This window comes from Dysidea avara, chromosome 1, assembly GCF_963678975.1.
Source record: "Dysidea avara chromosome 1, odDysAvar1.4, whole genome shotgun sequence".
Lineage (NCBI taxonomy): Eukaryota > Metazoa > Porifera > Demospongiae > Dictyoceratida > Dysideidae > Dysidea > Dysidea avara.
The window spans coordinates 31,107,221-31,129,240 of NC_089272.1; the positions used below are offsets into that span (position 1 = coordinate 31,107,221).

Below are 22,020 nucleotides of genomic sequence, written 5' to 3' on the forward strand. Positions count from 1 at the left end.
ATAAACAGCAGTGTGTAGGTTTTAGCTAGTTAGATGCACAAACATCTTTTTGTATTACTGCCTAAGGGCACATTTTGTGTATGCATCATTTTCATTCAAACGTGGGAAAGCATCCAGGCCTTCCCCTTAAGACATTCCATTTTAAATCCGAACCCACTTCAAAAAAATTCTGGCTACGCCCCTGGTTAGAACAATGTTATGGTCATCAGGTCTGTATTTTTCACACAGTGTTTCACCAAAATACTTGACTCTGAGGTATTGCGACACTGGACAACTCTTGTGTTGGTAAATAGGAATACACAGTCACTTGCAGCAGGTCAATTCCAAATTAATTCAAGGTGAACGATCAAGGCTGTAAAATAGTGCTACAGTGAGTTAAGGATCAAGAAGTCCAGACAAAGAGCATAATTGAAAACTGTACAATCAACTTTTAGCAAGCTGTTTCAAAGCTCCAGTACTGTGCTGCAAAGTCTTTCATAAAATTAACAATTTAGATAATTACTGGCATCAAATTAGATATGGACAGACTAAAAGGCCCTCGGCCTATTATTAAGTTACCTGTAATGATTGTACATTGTCCATAATTTAATACTAATAGATGTTCAGTAGAAGCGCAGGCGCGCATTGGACATAAACACTATAAGTTATGCACCTATCAATGTCACGCCCCACCTACCCCAGGTCGGGCAGAAGGTGGGGATTTGTCACCCAAGCTCGTCCCCAGGGTAGGGGCATTTGCAACACGAATTTCCGTACTTTTCCATACTGTTGTGATTCCCGGGATAATTAGTAGGGGATTCGTAACTCAAAGTTGTCCCCAGGGGTGGGGAATTTGCATTCTCGCATTTGCAAATCCCCAACAATCCCCACCTCTGCCCGACCTGGGGTAGGTGGGGCTTGACATTGATAGGTGCATTAACAGCGACCAAGACTTTTTTTTTGTTAATGTTATTTAAACTTTGAGAAGAAACGCTCAGGTTACATGCCAAGCGGTTCAAGCCACAGGCCAAGATGAAACCTTGCTCGGTAATCATAATCATAATAATTGGTGAAGATTTTTCTACTGTGGCTGCAGATCGACCTACATCGCGTACCGAGTGTAGATCACGTGCTCATGATACATGCGATTCGATTTCCTGGTCTAAATACATACAAGACTTCCCAACTTCGAGTTAGTGTAGCATGGCTGAGACGTCTGATTACAGGCAAAGCACCAAGGATTTTGAAATCAGGTCCGATTCTACATCGAATATGGATGATGAACCACGGAGCGGCCACGGGAAAGTGATGGAGCCAGATTCACTATTGCTCTGTGATTACGTGAGCGTACGTAAAGTGAGAACATCGAAAAGGAAGGTTAAAACTACCAAATCAGACAATAAGTTAAAGGTACTATTTAAGCATTTATATACAAACCCGCACATGCTGAGTAGGCATTCCAACCCGATGTTTAAATTTTGGAAATTTTATATGCTCAATAGATAGAGTATTGATTGCTGATCTCAGAAATATATAATTTGTTGGGTTAGAATTAGCTACTTTGGCATGCACAGTGCTTAAAAGCTGAAAAAAGGTACGTCAGGGCTACCCATACATTTTAAAGGGGAAAAATGGCACAATTGAATTAGGAAGCCATCTAGCAATCTGGACTGTCTTGAAACTACAGTTGCTTCTAGCTGCAAGTTTGTACATGTAATGAGAGTAACCTTAGGTCCTATCAGATCTCAGCGACCTTTGTATGCTTTGTGGTGAGCAAATATGTTTCACCTACTGCACACTTCTCAATACAATGGTGTATTCCCATAGGAAAGTGGCTATTTCGAGTAAGTAAAATCAAGTTAACAACTTATAAAGGTAAACAACTAAAGCAGAGGTGTCACAATGATGCAACAATACCTAAGGTGGAGTTGTGGTTTCAATTACGGAATTGTTATGCCTACTTTGAAGTGGTTTATATTTTTGAGGTGATGACACAGCCATCAGAAAATTGCTGTGGAGCTGAAAATCGCTGTGGAGCTGAAAATCGCTAACCCGAGTGAAGTAAGTAACTACGCTCTTAATAATAAGCACCAGTGACTACCTTCCAACCGACAGTATGATTTTAAAAGTATTCTACATACATTACAAGGCTTAAAAAGATTACAAAACAACACAAAACTTATATGTAATGCACACAATAAAACTAAGATTTCCATGATGGTCAGCGTGTGGACAAACCCCATAGTGATTTCATCCTCTGATGACAGAGCAATCCCAAGTTAAATGAGAGTTGTTATTTTGTGCCAGGGTTCTTTAGCTAAAAAATCTCAGATACTGGAATGCCTATTAATTTTACAGTATTTAACTACTAGCTAGCTAGCTAGACAGTTTTGCGTGGCCCTCCAGGGACCGTTTGTTTTTTAAGTGATGGTCAATGGTATCTAGCCATGTAGCTACAGTAAATAGCTAGTAGCTAGTACCCAAGGGCATAGCCCAAAAATACATGCAATTTGTACAACATGAATAGTTTGTCTGTGTTAAAGTTGGGTGTTCTCAAACACCAATGTTGCTGTGTTACCTAAACACCCACACCTGTTATGGTGTAGTAGGAACACCCTTGGGTGTATGCACTGCACTAATTCAATTTTGAACACTTCTAGGTGTTCGTCAATACCCTTTGGTGTTTATGTACACCTGGTTTTAAATTAGTTAATAAAATTAACACAATTCGGTCACACATTAAAGGCCTTTTCACACTACAGTCGAATGCGCATCGAAGCCGGATCAAACGATTTCACACCTGAGCCGGATTGACCGCAATGCGCATTCAATCCGGTTTCATGTCAATCCACTTCGAGAGGTGAATTGGCCAGACTTAATGCGCATTAGCTCAATTAGCAAGAGGCGCCGTACAGTCTCCTGATATCTCGCGCAAAGCATGGCTATTGCGCCAAGACTAAAGCGACGGCATACCTAATGTTATACTCTACTTGTGGAAGTGATATGGTAATCATGAGTGAGTGTCGAAGGAATAGCGTACTCTTCTGAAATCATCGTGCCCGGTACAGGTTTCCTCTTAAGAATTAACCAGCTTCTTGGCACCCAACGTTTTGTAACTGTACTAGCAACATACTTCGCTGCGAATACTTTTCTGACTCCAAGGAATACGAAGAAGGTAGTACAATGACTGACGCCATTTAAGTTTTTGTTACGTGATTGGGTAATTAATCACGTGTTATGAAAGCGAATTGAATTCAGTTACTACACTCGTAGTGTGAAATGGATTGATGCGCATTCGATCCATTCTCAGTCTGACCACAGCTGGATCCGCATTCAATGCGCATTAAGTGTGAAAAGGCCTTAAGTTTGTAAGTCAATAAGAGCATACAGGCTAGCATTTACAAACAAAAATATCTTCCAGCATTGCACATACATTAAATCATACAATGAACAAGGCAAAACAATGAAAGACATATAGCATGTGACTCTACTACTAATGTATCTCATGCACATGCATAAGATATACATGCAATAGATTTGTGTAGGTGTTAATTACAGTGAGATGACAGTGTGATGGCATTATCATGTACTTGTACACTACTATTGGGTCCCTATTATTTCTTGTGACAACCTTGCAGTAATTCATTTCAGAACCTTTTAAAATGAAACCCACAATTGAAAGTCATGCTTATTGGTTATGTTATAAATACAAACTGAAAATCATAATAGGTAGGAAGAGTTGATGATACTGAATGTATGTATTACTATCATATATCCATGTTTTTTGTACGTTCTTTGTGTCAATGATATGAATGATGATGTTTGAAATTTTTTGGTGAAAATGTGATTGGCTGTATAATAGAAAACAGTCCATTTCCAGTTTCTCTTAAAATATCTTATACGCCCCATGGTTGTAATTGAAATACCCTATTGGTGTAACAGAACACCAGGCTCAGAGGAGCCTGGTATAAATGGCAGCTATAATATATCCCAAAAGTTGTTTTACAGAAACCTTATTTTACAGTGTAGCTAGAAGGGAAAGTTTTATGGTTACTATATAAATGGCTTCTGTGGTGTAGCATGACTGTCACCTGGTCAATAAATAATTTTTTGTTTTGTTTATAGAAATGGAAGAAAGGTTGGGTGGTTGTTACCATTAAGGAAATAGAGAACTGTAGAGTTGACTACCATAAGGATGAGGACCATTGGCTGACTCCATCCAAATCTGTGAACAAGATTAGTGTTTGTGAACCACTAAAAGATATAGTTTGTGTGGAGCACATAAGGTCTAATTACAAGTTTCATGTGATGTCAATCATATATGAATCATTTTCACTGCTGTTTGCATTCAAAGCACAAACTACAATGACATCTTGGATTGAACGATTGAATGACATAAGACGTACGTTACATTAATGGATATTATGTGCCTATAGATTGTGTGGTGTTTCTATGGTGTTTCTTTTGTGTGGTGATGCTTTACTTTTTATCTTACACTATGTGCCATGTACAACTGTAGCAGCTAATATTCAGCCCTTACTACACAATTAAGTGACTGTGTTGCAGCTAAGTTACAAAATACATTAATTATCATGTGGCAGTGAAACACAGTGTATGACTTGTTACTTAATATGTGATGGTTTCTGGTTTTTGCACTGAGACCGAGTCACATATTGCATCAATTATGTGCATACATATGTACACTACACTGTACAGTATTGGTTATGTGTATGTAGCTGATGTGTAGAAATAGAGGATACAGTAATATACTGTATCTGGATAATATATATATATAATATAGCAGCAATTAATAGATGCAAAACAATAGTGACATTTGTGGGACTACTGTATGTATCACGTTGCATTAAGAATTAAAGACCTTTGTTTCTCACCCATGCTAAGTAGTTGGCATATTTAAATATCTAAAATGTATGTATGACATGTAACAAAACATTTTTACAGAACACTATTTAGTTCAACTGATAAGCAGCTCAAATACAACTATCAAACCAGCTCCCTACGTGTTACATGTTCAGTCAGACAAGATTATTGGATACACAGCATTTGGCACTAAAGAAGTTGCTTGGATTTGGAACACTCGTGACTTCTTTGCTTACAGGCTACAAAAGAAAATTGTCCCAGAAGTGGAAATAATTATTGGAATGTAAGTGACATGTAATAATTGTTCCATTAATGTTACTATTGATCTGCTAATGTTATGGTGCATGTTTTGCGTATATGTAGTAAGTAGATAAGTAGTCATACTTGTGTACCCTCCATCCTTCCATTGGATTGGCTTCTGTATTTCTATGTGTAGTACACACTATGTGTGTTAGTGTATGACTGCTAGCTGCTGCAGCAGCTGACTGACAGTATGTGGCTGCAGTTATAAAATTGAAAGTTGTTAACTGTCACAGTGTGTAACTGTCACAGTGTGAAAGTAATTTTCAGTTCTATTGTGCAATCAAGTGAATACTTCGTACTAAGGTAAACAAAAGGACTCATGAAGGAAGGGCATTGTTGGTTGCATCAAATTCCTACATTCTTACTGTAGAATGAGGAATGATGGTGTAGTTATGGTACATGTAATAGGAAATAACAAGGTTGTGGCATTGTCTACATGCTGATTAAAGTTGACTGTGAAAGCGATTTTCTTTCAATATTGTAGCAGAATAAGTACCTGTGCCAGTAGACTCCATTTGTGTACACAGTAGTAGCCTCTTAGTTGTGTAATGTCAGTGTTAGTGTAATTGTATCATGTGATGCTTTTACACTTTAGTGGTTCAAGTGCACATGGCAACTTCCACTTCATTGGACCAAATGTACAGAATCTGTGTAAGAGTATAATGGATAGCATGGTGACTAAGAGCAGTGATAAGCCAGTAAAGCACTGTAGAAAAGGTGACCATTTATATGTCTCATATTTACCATAATATTTCTACATTTGTACAGTGTACAAATTATACGTGCATACTTAAACATGTACAGTAGGTTGCAAAATAAAGTTTACGTTTCGTAATTGTAATTACGGTGTGATTACTAAGTAATTACCATGTTTGTACTGTAATTACATTTTGACCGTAATCCGTAATTATGCAAAAAAGTAGTTTTTCACCAGCCATATATACAATATACTCATAGTTACCAATAGAGCATAATTCGTAATTACGCTTTGTAATTACGCTACTACAGCGTAATTAAAATTACGAAACGTTAACTTTTTTCTGCAGCCTACTGTATGTAGTGGTATGCTTACTTTACTATCCCTCACTATCCCACTAGAAACCTGCTACTGTGAAAGCCTGTGTAGCTAGCGGGGTGCAAGAAACTTACAGTATGCACATACAATATAGTACATTTTGGCTGTCACACTGGCTTGGACAAAAATATATTATATAGTTAGAAGAAAAAGATTTATGGTTATGTAACTGGTACATAGTTATGTAACTGGTAAGTGGCTTCAGTATATATGACTATTACCTGGTCAATATGTACTATTAGGTATGAAATATAGTCAAATTTCAATATGTAACTGCATCGAGAATGGTCATCACAATGATATGTACTAATCTAATTTGTGAATTAGAAAACTGTTTGACTGTAAAGCCAAACCTGTCACTGTAAATCCCCAAAGCTGTTGACCTGCCACCAATGTAATGTTTGACCCTAAGGTGACTGAAACAGACAGGTTTTCTTGTATAAGTATCACTTAATATGAAGTTCGAAGAGCACTGGTGAAGCAAAGTATGTGATATTATTGTTCAAATTATTGGTTTAAAAATAGCAATGTCTATCTGACCAGTTCTTGCAGGCACTGTTGCATACTCTGATTATAGCATGTCTACATAGCTGCTTATTTTGGGAATATTTCTATCACTGACATAAACATTTATTGTCTAAATTTATCACATCATTATGTCGGTTGTAAGGATAGACTGACCAAAAACAGCCTTTATATCCAAAGGAGGAAATGTGTTTGCCAACTACCATATCCCTCATCTAATATTTTACATTTCTTATGGGTTTTCCTTGTTCAAAAAAGTGGTAGGCTGGTCTACACAAACCCTTGTATAGATTTTGACTATTTCCTTTTTTAAGGACTATTTCCACATTATGATTGTATAGTTGCAGTTATTGTACAGTAGTAGCCCTGTTGCACCATAAAGGCTATAGATACTTGTAATTAGACCCTTTTGTGGTGGATTTTGGAGGTATCTAAGTTACTTAGACCATTTTCATGTTTACTACATGCATGCACCTGCATTGGTAGCGCTGGAAACACATCACAACCTGAAAATTAATTTAAAACCACAGTTGATGGCGTGTTTCTACTAATTAACGATAAATTTCTCTGTTACAAGCAGCTGTCAACAGTGTTAAGGTACAACAACTGCATAAAGGGGCTAAATAAGTTAGACTTCAGATCACAGGGATCGTCTAAGTAATTTAGTAACCCTCAGGCCCTGTAGTAGTGCCTTCGCTTTGCTCAGGCACCACGACACAGACCCATCGGGTTACTAAACTACTTAGAGCATTGTGGTCTGAAGTCTAACTATTACATAAATGCTGGGCTCATTGACATGCCAGGCCTACCTGTACATTAATTTATAGCTTATACATGTCTTAAATTCTATGTCAGTGTAACATTGTATGCTGAAATGCAATAATACTGATTCTTAATGACATAGGTGACTGTGAAGAAGAGACTTGGGGTGATATGCATTCACCCAAAAGTAGCATCAAATCACCGGTATTAGTGAATACACTGGAGCCCAACCCATCATATGGTGTACTGCCAGAATCACCACGTCCCGTACACAAAAGTGTAGTTGATGAGACAGACCAAGTTGTGTATGATAATGATAAAATACCAGAACATAAGGCTGTAAATGACCAGCCACCAGGAGGTGAGGAGCTCGAGTTGTATGTTAATGATCAACCAGATGAGTTTGAAGAGTATGAATACATTCAAGTCAAACCTTGACCAAAAACTTCACCAGAGATGTCAGAATCTGATGAATATTACTAACTCACTCATTTACACATAATATGCTTCTGTGTATACAATTTGAAATTTATGCTTCTTCCTTATTTTTTACTAATTAATATCTTATTGTCAGTTCGTTAACACGCAGTGCATTATTTAGAAGAGGACCAGATACTGCCACTGTACATCTCCAAGTCACTATTGCAGTAATTTTGTGTTAGTTTAAAAGGAAGGTATGGGTGTGATAACAAGTTGACTAATTCTGAAACAGACCTTCTAGAAGGTTGTTTAATCTTTAATCAAAGCACCATCCAGAGATTGAGCAAATTAGATTATAAATAAACTTACAGTAGGTAAAAAGGATGAAGAGGACCTGGGACTAAATCCCTTCAGTTGTTCCGTCAGAATTATGTTATGGACATGTACTTTTCAGCTTTTATTTTTGAAATATAATTGGCTATAAAATACAAGTTACAGAATGCAAATATTTAATTCCATTATTGAGATATGACCTGTATGTAGAGGTGTGTAGTTTGTGCCCACATGCCCTATTTTCACAGGCCCAGTCACACATATGTGGAGGTGTGTAGTTTGTGCTCACATTCCCTATTTTCACAGGCCCAGTCACACATATACTGTAGCATGAAAATAGCTATTTTAAACCTTATATTGAACTCGATATATCTTTCAGTCTATAACTTATATAACTCACTTAACTATTACTACTTCAACAAGTATTTTTCATGCCAACTATTACACTGTTTGTATGTATAGTACATATGGCCATAATGTCCTTGATGCTATAACAAACCAATTTTATGTATGTTTACTATAATTGTTATTAAATGCTTTTTCCTGGAATCTGCTTGAACTCATAGCTAGGATTCAGCTATGTTACAAGTCACCTTGTATAGAATTCAGCTCAGTTAACTTATACTGAGTTCAGCTACAAACAAGTCACCCTGTAGAGAATTCAGCTACATTACAAGTTTTACCAAGTAGGGAGTCCAGCTAAGTTGCAAGTAACCTGTAGAAAGTCACCCTGTAGGAAGTTCAGCTAGGATACAAGTCGCCCTGTAGAATATTAATTGCAGAGCTACAAGCCAGTCATGATAGAGTTCATGCAGTTACATTGTATACTACAAGTCACCCTTAGAGAGTTTGAAAATAGCCTATTATTCTTTTGAGCAGTGCTAAAATCTAGCCAATTATGCTAAAAATTGTGCTTTCTAAATCAAGATTATGCTCTAGGTAGTGACTGCTCTATTAGAGTATCTCAATCATATTTCTACAAAGTGTGAACAAAAAACTAGTATTTAAAAAATTGTTAATTTAAAAGTGAAGTAGGGATTTATGCAAAAAAGTAGTGAAACAAGAGATGAATGATGGTGTTACAGCATAGCTCAGTAGGAAGTCCCTATTTTGGCATTGAACAAAATAATAATAGCTTATGTGCCAAACAAAGTAGGGACTTTCCCACTGAGCTATGCTGTAACACCATCATTCATTTCTTGTTTCACTACTTTTTTTTTGCATAAATCCCTACTTCACTTTTAAATTAACAATCTTTAAATTAAAATACTAGTTTGTTTAGTTTTTTTGTTGTAGCACAGTTAGCTACAATGTAACATGTATCTAATCAAAAACAGCCAAGCTGTAAAAAGAGGTGCGGCCCCCAAAAAGGCCATGGTGAAAAAAGATGTGAAATCCAAGGTGGCGGCCAAGAAATGGCTGTGATGGTAGGTTAATGGTTACATTTTAATAACGACAATTCAGGTGAATATTGTGCCGCTTGGTCTTGGCACCAAATTCACCTGAATTGTTGTTATTAAAATGTAACCATTAACCTACCATCACAGCCATTTCTTGGCCGCCACCTTGGATTTCACATCTTTTTTCACCATGGCCTTTTTGGGGGCCGCACCTTTTTTTACAGCTTGGCTGTTTTTGATTAGATATCACTTCTTTTTGTATTTGTATACTGCAAAGCCGGCCTATGGCTGGCTTTGGGGCTTTTTTAACCCATGTGTTTTTTTCTTTACTACAGGAAGAAGAAAAGAACTTAAAGAAGAATTTTAGTACTTCAATTATTTTTGATTTTATTAGTAATTATACAAATTATATATATATATTTATTACATGCCCATTATGCCCCACAGGATATTTTTTTGCAGCTGATCTCTCTACTGGGTGACTTGAAATGTAGCTGAACTATATACAGGATGGTTTCTTTGTAGCTGAACTCTCTACAAGGTAACCTCTTCTAGCTGGTCTCTCTACAGGGTATTTTGTTTCTAGCTGAACTCTCTACAGGTGATTTGTTTGCAGCTAAACTCTCTACATGGTGGTGTCTTTGTAGCCGAACTCTCTACATGATGGTTTCTTTGTAGCTGAACTCTCTATAAGGTGACTTCGTATAGCTGAACTCTCTACAGGGTGATTTTTTTTGTAGCTGAACTCTCTGCAGGGTGATTTGTTTGCAGCTGAACTGTCTACATGATGGTTTCTTTGTAGCTGAACTCCTTACATTGTGTCTAGTTTCTATCTGATCTCTCTACAGGGTGATTTGTTTGTAGCTGATCTCTCTACAAGTTGATTTGTGTGTAGCTGATCTTTCTACAGGTTGATTTGTTTGTAGCCGATCTCTCTACAGGGTAATTTGTTTGTAGCTGAACTCTGTACAAGGTGCTTTTTTGTAGGTGATCTCACTGCAGGTTGATTTGTTTGTAGCTGAACTCACTAAAGGGTGATTTGCTTGTAGCTGAACTCCTTACATTGTGTCTAGTTTCTAGCTGATCTCTCTACAGGGTGATTTGTTTGTTAATGTAGCTGATCTCTCTACAAGTTGAATTTTGTGTAGCCGATCTCTCTGCAGGTTGATTTGTTTGTAGCCGATCTCTCTACAAGGTAATTTGTTTGTAGCTGAACTGTCTAAAAGGTGATTTGTTTGTAGCTGATCTCTCTGCAGGTAGATTTGTTTTAGCTGAACTCTCTACAGGGTGATTTATTTGTAGCTGAACTCCTTACATTGTGTGTAGTTTCTAGCTGATCTCTCTACAGGGTGATTTGTTTGTAGCTGATCTCTCTACAAGTTGATTTGTGTGTAGCTGATCTCTCTGCAGGTTGATTTGTTTGTAGCCGATCTCTCTATAGGGTAATTTGTTTGTAGCTGAACTCTCTATAAGGTGATTTGTTTGTAGTTGAGCTCTCTGCGGGTTGATTTGTTTTAGCTGAACTCTCTACAGGCTGATTTGTTTGTAGCCGATCTCTCTACAGGGTAATTTGCTTGTAGCTGAACTCTCTACAAGTTGCTTTGTGTGTAGCTGATCTCTCTGCAGGTTGATTTGTTTGTAGTCGATCTCTCTACAGGGTGATTTTTTTGTAGCTGACCTCTCTTCAGGGTGATTTGTTTCTAGCTGATTGCTCTACAGGTTGATTTGTTTGTAGATGAACTCTCTACAGGGTAATTTGCTTGTAGCTGAACTTCTTACTTTGTGTCTAGTTTGTAGCTGTTCTCTCTGCAGGGTGATTTGTTTGTAGCCGATCTCTCTACAAGGTAATTTGTTTGTAGCTGAACTATCTATAAGGTGATTTGTACGTAGCTGATCTCTCTGCAGATTGATTTGTTTTAGCTGAACTCTCTACAGGGTGATTTGTTTCTAGCTTATCTCTCTACAGGTTGATTTGTTTGTTGCTGATCGCTCTAAAGGTTGATTTGTTTGTAGCTGAACTCTCTGCAAAATGTTTTGTTTGTAGTTGATTTCTCTACGAGGTGATTTTTTGTAGCTGACCTCTCTTCAGGGTGATTTGTTTCTAGCTGATATCTCTACAGGGTGATTTTTTGTAGCTGACCTCTCTTCAGGGTAATTTATTTCTAGCTGATCGCTCTACAGGTTGGTTTGTTTGTAGCTGAACTCTCTACACAGTGATTTGCTTGTAGCTGAACTCCTTACATTGTGTCTAGTTTCTAGCTGATCTCTCTACAGGGTGATTTGTTTGTAGCTGATCTCTACAAGTTGAATTGTGTGTAGCTGATCTCTCTGCAGGTTGATTTGTTTGTAGCCGATCTCTCTACAAGGTAATTTGTTTGTAGCTGAACTATCTATAAGGTGATTTGTTTGTAGCTGATCTCTCTGCAGGTTGATTTGTTTTAGCTGAACTCTCTACAGGGTGATTTGTTTTTAGCTGAACTCCTTACATTGTGTGCAGTTTCTAGCTGATCTCTCTACAGGGTGATTTGTTTGTAGCCGATCTCTCTACAAGTTGATTTGTGTGTAGCTGATCTCTCTGCAGGTTGATTTGTTTGTAGCCGATCTCTCTACAGGTAATCTGTTTGTAGCTGAACTCTCTATAAGGTGATTTGTTTGTAGCTGATCTCTCTGCAGGTTGATTTGTTTTAGCTGAACTCTCTACAGGGTGATTGCTTGTAGCTGAACTCCTTACATTGTGTCTAGTTTCTAGCTGATGTCTCTACAGGGTGATTTTTTGTAGCTGAACTCTCTTCAGGGTGATTTGTTTCTAGCTGATCTCTCTACAGGTAGATTTGTGTTGATTTGTTCATTGCTGATCGATCTAAAGGTAATTGATTTGTTGCAGTTGAACACCCTGCAAAGTGTTTTGTTTGTAGCTGATCACTCTAAAGGGTAATTTGTTTGTAGCTGAACTCTCTCCACAGTGACTTGTGTGTAGCTGAATTCTGTGTAACTGAATTCTCTAGAGAGTGACTTAATTGTAGCTGAATTCTCTACACAGTGCATGACTTGTTTATAGCTGAACTTTCTTCAGTGTGACTTGTAATGTTCTGAATCTCTATAGTGGTATATTTGCTTAACTCTCCACATGGTGACTGTCTTCTTGCTGAACTGTCTATAAGATTAACTGTTTGCAGCTGAACTCCCTACAGAATAACTTGTGATGCAATAAAATTCTATAATGGAGTAAATAAATTAGCCGAATGCTCTATTAGGGTGACTGTTCTATTAGAGTATCTCGATCTCGCATTTGCTACACGGAGTTGGCTTTCGAATCATAACTCAGTGGTTTGTAATCCGATTCTTCTGTACTACTACAAGGACTTTCAATGAAGATTATTCCAGCTATACACCGATTTTCAGCTCATTTCTCTAAGCGGTTTGCCTAGTAGGCGTGAAAACTAATACTTTTTTATTCATAAAAATCGATCGCGTAACTGTGACACAGGTTGGGTTTTGTGTCATATCTCCGTGGTCTTTATCTCGATTCCTTTCAAACCACCAAAAGGCACTCCTACGATGGTTACTCCATCTACATAGTAATTTTCAACTCATTCCATGAAGCGGTTTACCCTGTAGGCGTGACAACAAATCGATCTTGTTTTACGCGAATAATCGGTCATAACTCCTGAACCATTCATCGGATTTGTACCAAATTTGATGCTAGGATTCGCCTTTGGACTCCCTTTCTGTGTGCCAAATTTCAAGGCGATCGGAGTACGCGTTTGCTTGTTATAGCAATTTTTGCAAGTGTGCGAAAAGACGAAGAAGAAGAAAAAAAAAACGAAGAAAAAAAAACGAAACTTTGGAAGCTCGTATCTCGGAAATGGCTGGAGCGATTTCCTTCAAATTTGGAATGTAGACTCCCTTGGCTGGCGGGCAACTGTGTAGCAAATTTGGTTCCAATCAGATAAGTGATCACCGAGATACAAAGGTGTGAAAATGACGTTTTCGTTCTTCCTGTCAATATACTCACGGTGTGGCGCGCCGTCTTCTTGGGCCGCACGACACACTACCGTGTGTCTTGATTAGTCCACTTGTATTTTCCGCATCTGTAGGTATGGGAAAGGCAGATAGCATCACTTATAAACATCTTTACCATTTGCTCAATGAGAAGTGGAGTTCCCGATATTCTGTGGTGATGGGCAGGCTTCGCTGTAGTTTGGAGTTCTCCTTACTGCACTCTTCAGTAATGCGTATCAGGGAATAACGTTCTAGATCCAAGCATCCCTGTGTGCCTCCAGCTGTCAACCTTGCTGTTGCTGAGGGATACCTGTCTTCTTTAGAACAATAGTACTAAGTTTATAATTGTGCTTGCTTCTTTTTCTAATAAAAATAATTATGTCTACCATAGCAATTAATGTAACTTGTAACTGTTCTATCATACGTGACTGTTGTATTAGAGTTACAGTTGCGTTACAGTATATCTCGAGTCAGCCAAGAGGTGTGCAACTGGTTAGACCTGAGGTGATCTTGTTTGTGTTAAATAAATAGCTAGCTAGATTGTTAAGAGGTCGGGTCTCAGTACTCTTTCACTAATATAGATCTTTATTTGGTGGGCGACTGGGCGTGGTCGCAAACCTATCGTGAACTGGATTGCAATCGTGAAGTTGCAGATATCTAGTAAATGTACCTCTCATAGTAGCACCAGGACTGAAGCGCTTCTGAAATCCAGCTCTGAAATAATTCTGTGGCATCTATATACGTTGTTGAAAGAAAGTGTTGATACTTAAAATTAATGCCTCGATATGGTTTCGTTGGATGAAGAAGAAGACATGCAGCCTGATTGAAGATAAAAGAAAAGACAAGGCGCAGAGGACCTACACTCGTCGGAACCCCAAAAGGCACATCCCACTGGTGAGTTTGTTATTGTGACATAAAATGTGACCGGGCCTACGAAAATAGGGCATGTGGGCACAAACTACACCCCGTCACATAACATGTCATATTGCAGTATTGGGATAGAATATTTTCATTCTGTAACTTGTATTGTAAAGCCAACTAAATGTTTAATAAGTGCTGAAAATTTCATGGCTACCGAGTCATGGAATACAAAGTTATGACACGTCAAAGTTTGAAAAAGTAGGCAATTTTTATGTGCCCACATGCCCTATTTTCGCAGGCCCGGTCACAAATGGTGACCATACGCTGCTTCGTTTGGCCTCTAGTCTTGCAACTGTGGTCAGTCAGGCAGTCAGTGAGACTAAAATTTGAGTTTTGGCGATTTTAAAAAAATTCTACATCCGGCCACCTGTAAGTGTTTTGTTATATTTAATGCTGTAGTATGTATCATATGCATGGACTAGTATTATTTCATAAAGGTGAGTTTTGTTGCGTAAAATGTTTTTAGGATGATTTTTGAAGGTGGAATTTTGGGCAGCACGCGAAAGTTTCACCGCAATCCCTACTTAAACAGTACTATCGTACCATTTGATAAAATAACATTGCATATTTTCTTGATGTGAAATGTAGTACATATTAAGGTGTAGTATGCTAATATTTTTGGCACGCGCATGGCATATTTTAGTCCTATTATGCTGGCATAATGCTTGATGCCAGCATAACAAATAAAAGTCAGGGTGAAAAACAAAAAGCCAGGGTGAAAAAAGATGTGAAATCAAAGGTGGCGGCCAAGAAATGGCTGTGATGGTAGGTTAAAATTTTTAATAACGACAATTCAGGTTAATTTGGTGCCAAATCCTAATAGAGGAGGTAACACAAATTCACCTGAATTGTTGTTATTAGAATTTTTGCCATTAAACTACCATCACAGCCATTTCTTTGCCACTACCTTTGATTTCACATCTTTTTTTACCCTGGCTTTTTTGATGCCGCACCCTTTTTTACAGCTTGGCTGTTTTTGATTAGATAAAGATTTACAACAGTTATGTTACTACTTGAATATAGGATAGTATTATGTACAGTATGTAGGGTGGACCTGGAAGCAATGGCCTGCATTTGTTGACTCACTAATTCAAGTCTCTTTCCAGTGAAGGTGAAGTAGCCATTGTGGTTGCTTGAATACCTGTCAGAAACATCATAATTCAATGTACACACACTCACACACACGCGCATATAGACACACACACACACACACATATTACACAGCACACACACACACACACATACACTGTACTACACAACAACACACACACACACACACATACTACACAACACACACACACATACTACACAACACACAAACACACACTACACACACACACACACACACACACATACACACACACGCACACACACACACACACGCACACACACACACACACACACACACACACACACACACATTGATACTTGTAAGCATGTGTTGCAAATATGTTACCATATCGCAAACAGTGAAGGTAAGATGAGACTAAGTTTGGTGAATCAGGTAGCAAATGTGACATAATTTGGGGGAAACTGTTGATTTATGCACATCAATAGATGTGACAGTATATACAATTTTAAACACTTCAATGCACTATAGGATGGGAAGGTCATGATCAAAATCTACAAGTTTGAAATTTTAACCGTGAATACAGCTAACCATAGTTTTTATCTCACTTTAATCCATAGCAACCTAACTATTGATATAACCATGACTTTGAGTACCTATTCTCATGATGGCATCTGTAACACAAGCACATCACCATGGGTGGTGGCAGGGGTGGTGGGTGGGCAATTGGTATATTAACAGAAAATAGCTGAGTAGGTCATGTGGTGTCTCCAGCCTTAATATTCGGCTCTCAAGACCACCTGTGGTACTGAAAACTAAAGAAATTAATGTAGAAAACATCTGGAAATTTGTTTAAGGCTGTACATGTCTCTAGCCGTGTGTTTCAGCTGACCAGTGGAATTTCAAGGAGCCAGAGTGTTTCCAGTGGCTGGCACATGTCTCTAGATATCCGCTCATGAAATGTGAAATGCAGCCAGAGCAAATCAGTGGTATGACTGTGGTACAAATGTGTAGTGTATTGGTGTGGCTATCCATTCATGGTGAAAGTGAACTTCACTGGTGTGTACGTAGATCAATGATTATCAAACAAATATTGATTATGCAGTTAATATTGTTATAATATGCAAGGTTTGGTGAATTTATTTTTAACTGTGTCCTAGCAAAGTTTATTGTTTAATATGGTATATGCTAACTACTTTCACAAAATATTGTCTCAACAAGTGACACAAACTTTTCTGACCTTGATACAACTATCTCGACTTGTGAAAAATCTTTTCTGTACTTGTAGCTATGAATATGTGACACATTCCACACCCAAGCCACTTCCTTGTTGGTGGCAGTGTACAAGATCATTTTATCAAGGTAGAACTGCAGCAGGTAGTAGCCTAACTTCATTGTCCTATTAGTTGACCGCATGAGGAAAACTAGAACATTACCTACACAAATAAAGACAGTACATGTCATTGCCTATGCAAACAACAGGAAATAGTGCAGCTGTTCAGTAATCATATTATTGCCTGTGGCTAGACATTTAACTACATCAGCACAAATGATATTGATTGACCAAAGGTGATTTATCTGAGGTAAGGAAAGATTCACAAAACTATTGACAGGGGAAACCCTCTACAATAAAATGGGAGAGTATATATATTCCATTTTGCATATACTAATGATATTGACAGAAATGCACAAACTAACTTGTCACATTTAACTGCTCCATTTTTGATTTTGAGTCAAATGACAAAAGGAGGGAGTGACAAGGAAACATGACTTCCAAAACATTTGACTTCTTTGATTTCTTCAAATATCAGACAGACATGACATCATCAAGTGGTTCGTAATGACGATCATTACTCACAGCACAGGTAGGACAGTGAGTGATCATATATCCATTGAGTGGAATACTGCCAACCAAACACACCTCACTTGTCATCTATTTCTAAGATAATAAACACAGTATTTCAATTAGCATGTAACTGTGTACCATTCTACAAGTAGTACGCATGCATTGGCTATAGTTTACTATACACCTGCTTCAAATGTGCATACCACAAGGATACAACTATTAGGAATTCACCACACACACGTGTAGTACATAATTTTGTCTGAAAACAAACAGGCGGAAATTGTTTCATGTAAGGTGATAATGTGTACATTGCAAGTACAGCTATAATGAATTCATGATCTAATACATGATGGTATCAGGTGACCATGGTGATGAAGATATTGAGGAAATGTAAGAGTTAGGGGACTTTTGTTGAAAGATATTGAATTTGTACATCATTGGGGATTTTCAATGCCTGTTTAGAAAAATAAACACTACACATTGCCATGTTGTCATCTACTTCCTAAAAATATTTAAATTTTGTACCTCTGCCACACACAAAAATAAGAACCTTTAGCACTGCTATGAGGCAATTTGGGTAGTCACAACAGTTACCATTTAATGCAAAACATTATAACAGTTTTATCCCTTGCAGCAGGTTCCACATTCATAAATAGCAGTCAGTTGTGATACATGGTAACTCTTTAATTTTGTTGCAAGGTCACTGGCAACAATAGTAAATCCATATTTGAGTGGTACATAGATGAGACACACGTGGTTGGTTGCAGGCCAGACCTTTTCCATACAGGACCTTACCATTCTCAGTATATGTGTCCATTCAGGACGGTTTGAAGGTGCTGGATCATAAATTATATTTTGTGAACTCCACTGAAATTAGGCAGCCCAATAAGACTGAACATACATAACTACAGCAACTGCACCTCAGATTATATCTTTATATGCCAAGTGGGTAGACTGTCAAATGATGAGATACACAATTATGTAATATACTTTCTATTTGTCAAGACTCCTGGCCAACCAAATTTCCCACACCATTCTGCATAATATATAATACTAAAACATAAGGCCTAGGGCAGAAAACGGTCAGGAAAGTGAGACATGATAGGGTGTTTCCTTGCTCATATCATATCATGTACACCATGCACTACCGACTAAGGCCTGGCAAACTTGATTACCTCACAAAAATGTAGATTTCCATGCGGGCGGGAGGTCATTTTTCATTATTCATTATTAAAGAAAGTACTCCAAATTGTTACTATAAAGGTTAGCTAAAGCCGTTTAAGAACTAACACTTACATTTTACCACCATTTCTGAGGTGCAAGTTACATTTGTTGTGCTGTAAAATGGTAGCTAGCCTAGCTACTGTACTTAGCATAAAAATATGTGTACACGTGATTGAATAACAGCAATAATTGTGACCGGATTTGCAAAAAGGGGTCTTCCACACACATCCAATTCTATGAACTTGGAAGACCATAAATTGGTGTTGAAGAAAGATACAAAACTGAAATTTTCTCCATCCATATCCTATGATGGTGGTCCCCTACCCATGCAGGTTCTTTCATAGGACCATACTCATGGTCACATGTGTCCGAGGACTATATTGTATAAAGTTTCATCATTTCATCAGTGATGGTTTTCTCTCTTTAATAGGAGTTATATGTGATGATGTATTCCTACTACCAGCTACGTATTATACATATATATATATATACAGTGTAAATAGATGTGACCTCTTCAAACACAGCTTGTGTGAAAAAGCTGTACAAAACTGGCAGCTGAGAAATGGGGCTGTAGTGATATAAGTTATTATTAGCTAATGTCTATGAAAATAAATTTTCTCTTGGCTGCCATTGTTACAGTAAATTTTATATTGATATCACTTAAGCAGCTTAAAAGGCCACACCCTTTTTAACCAGCATGGCTTTTGATTAGATGTCATGTAATTTGCAAGGCTCAAAGCCTGTCTATGTATATGGGTAGTTTTGGGACTTGGTTTTGCTTCTGCACTCATACAACAGTACTAGCCACTCTAATAGAGCAGTTATTTTGCACTAGAACACAACACTCATCTTTCATTTCTAGAATTTCTAGAAAGATGTATTAAAAAACATTCTATAGTTGGAGGAGGTGGATACTGTAGCTGGTGGCAGTAGTTCAGCAATCACACCCTCAAGTTCAATGGAAATTCAGCTAGTTCTTTGTCTAGTAGGTGTGGATGACAACAAATCACAATCAGAAAATCTTGTCAGTGCTTAACTACTGTAATATAATTAAGGGTTTGTAATATCCTCCAAATTTAAACATAAAGTACTGCTCATGCATAGACTATTAAAATTTGTGTGTTGCAAGACTAACAAATTGATATATATATATACGTAAGATGAAATTAGTATAAAGTGTGGTACCACTTCTTGGAAAACTTCACAGGGCTGGCGTGCATTACTTGGGCATGGGTAATTGCAAGTTGAAAACCATATCATAATTATATTAGTCTGGTTTCACTGTCCAGGCCTGACACCATTCATCATTAGCATTGGTAGCTGTATGTGATGCATGGGTCTACAAAAATTTAGCATGTAGGCACAAAATATGCCCCATCACAAAACAGATCATATCTCTCTCTATAAGGGGGGTGGGGGGTGGCGCCACAGCTCTATCACAGTACAATGTATTGCATCGTTCTAATACTGGCATCCTCTACAGGTGTTTGCATTGTATACAGATATTCATTTTAATATAACCTTATTTTTAACTTACTTACTGGTGTAAAGAGATTAATGAACTTCCTACACTGAGTTAGCTTCTAGTTAATACTAATATGTAGTATTATGGTTATATATGCATCATGAGATATGATAATCAGTCAATTTCTTCAATTGATCCCATGTATAATAGGGGTCTAATAATTCCAAAGATGACAGGCATACTGTATTCTGCCGTTGATAAGGTTCAGGACAAAGGCCATAAATTAATTACTGGAGTAACATATAGGTCATGTTTTGGAATAATTTATATAATATTTTAATAAACCATTTGTGGTCATCCAAATCTAAAAATTTGTTTATTTACAGTATAAATTAACCTTTATTATATTATTGTAAGTTGGCCCATGCAGTTAGTCTTCTAACAATAATTATTGTATTGTATAATTATGATTATTTTTATAGAGATGATCTGACAGTTATATGTTAGGATTTTCATATAATTTGATAACAAAGTGGTGTATTGTTGTACCTTTCTGTTCCCATCTTTCTGTAATTCAGTTACCACTTTTACAGGTCAATGTGGCTTTGATTCATGCACTAGAATGTACATGTGCTGTATTTGCACATTTTGATAATCATATGTGACGGCAACTGGATTAGCAAAATGGTGTCTTTCCACACATGTTACATGTGAGCAAACAAAATGTTATGACAGTCGAGATGACAGTTGACTCTTTACACTGATTAAACTGTAGTTTGTATCATAATGTAGCTAGCTTTACTCATGAATAATATATGTATATCCTGAATGATTGATCAATATGCTGAGGATTATAATGAAATTTGTCTTAGCATAATTATTAGTCTGGCACCGCCCGCCCCTTCGCAAAAAGTAAGGGTCTGGTGAAATACAAATACTAAATCATAAAATATCATTTCAAAAGGAATCCAATTAGACAGCGCACGTAATGCTTGTTACGTCAGATGATTGCACTTCAATTCGTGTTGCCAAGGCGATTTCTGTATGAACGTCATTGGCACGCATTAATTGGAATCTGGGCGGTAGAAATGATTCAGTATTAAATTTGTATTTCACCAGACCGGCCCTTACTTTCAGCGAAGGGGCGAGCGGCGCCAGACTACATAATTATATGATCACTAATAATACAAATACTCATAAACCCACCTTATAAACATCTTTCCAAGACAGTATCACTAAAGGTTATGCAACAAGGACCTAGATCAGCATTGGAGGCATACAAGATGGAGATACTCTAATAGAGCAGTCACTTAACTACTCTAATAGAGCATTCAGCAAATACATAACAGTTTGCTCTGCTATGGAATTTATCCATATCTATCTGCACCTATACATAAAGTGAAGTGCATTGGTCTGTTTAAAAGGCTTGGTTCATCTACTTGTGTAGTTATACACAATTTCCACTGACAATGCTCTCAGATTCAATCTCGTATCATTCAAATTTCACTTTCAGCATTATTATTCTAACTTGCATCTATTGTTGTGCAATTGTGAGAGGGTGCATCATGTGCTTGGTTGTCTGAACCTACCCAAACCTTTCCATTAACAAATGCAGCAGAGAGCCATACCTAATATATCTACCAGAATGTGTCATTGCAAACCCACTTATAACTAGAGGACATAACAGGAGGTTTACCAACATCTCAACATCAGTGGAAAGCTATAAGCACAGTTTCTTCCCAAGGATACTTCCTAAGTGGAACTCCCTCCCTAGCAAAGTAATTAATGCACCAACACTGGAACAATTCTACACTT

At 37.5% G+C, this 22,020-nt stretch overlaps 1 protein-coding gene across 1 annotated transcript; it reads left to right on the forward strand.

Annotated features, from left to right (window-relative positions):
• Positions 1-1,084: 1,084 nt before the first annotated feature.
• On the forward strand, positions 1,085-8,107 carry LOC136261777 (uncharacterized). Its single transcript, XM_066055834.1, has 5 exons — positions 1,085-1,389; positions 4,105-4,381; positions 4,942-5,143; positions 5,759-5,880; positions 7,668-8,107. The coding sequence occupies exons 1-5, from the start codon at positions 1,183-1,185 to the stop codon at positions 7,961-7,963; spliced, it is 1,104 nt and encodes a 367-aa protein (XP_065911906.1). The 5' UTR covers positions 1,085-1,182; the 3' UTR covers positions 7,964-8,107.
• Positions 8,108-22,020: the final 13,913 nt, after the last annotated feature.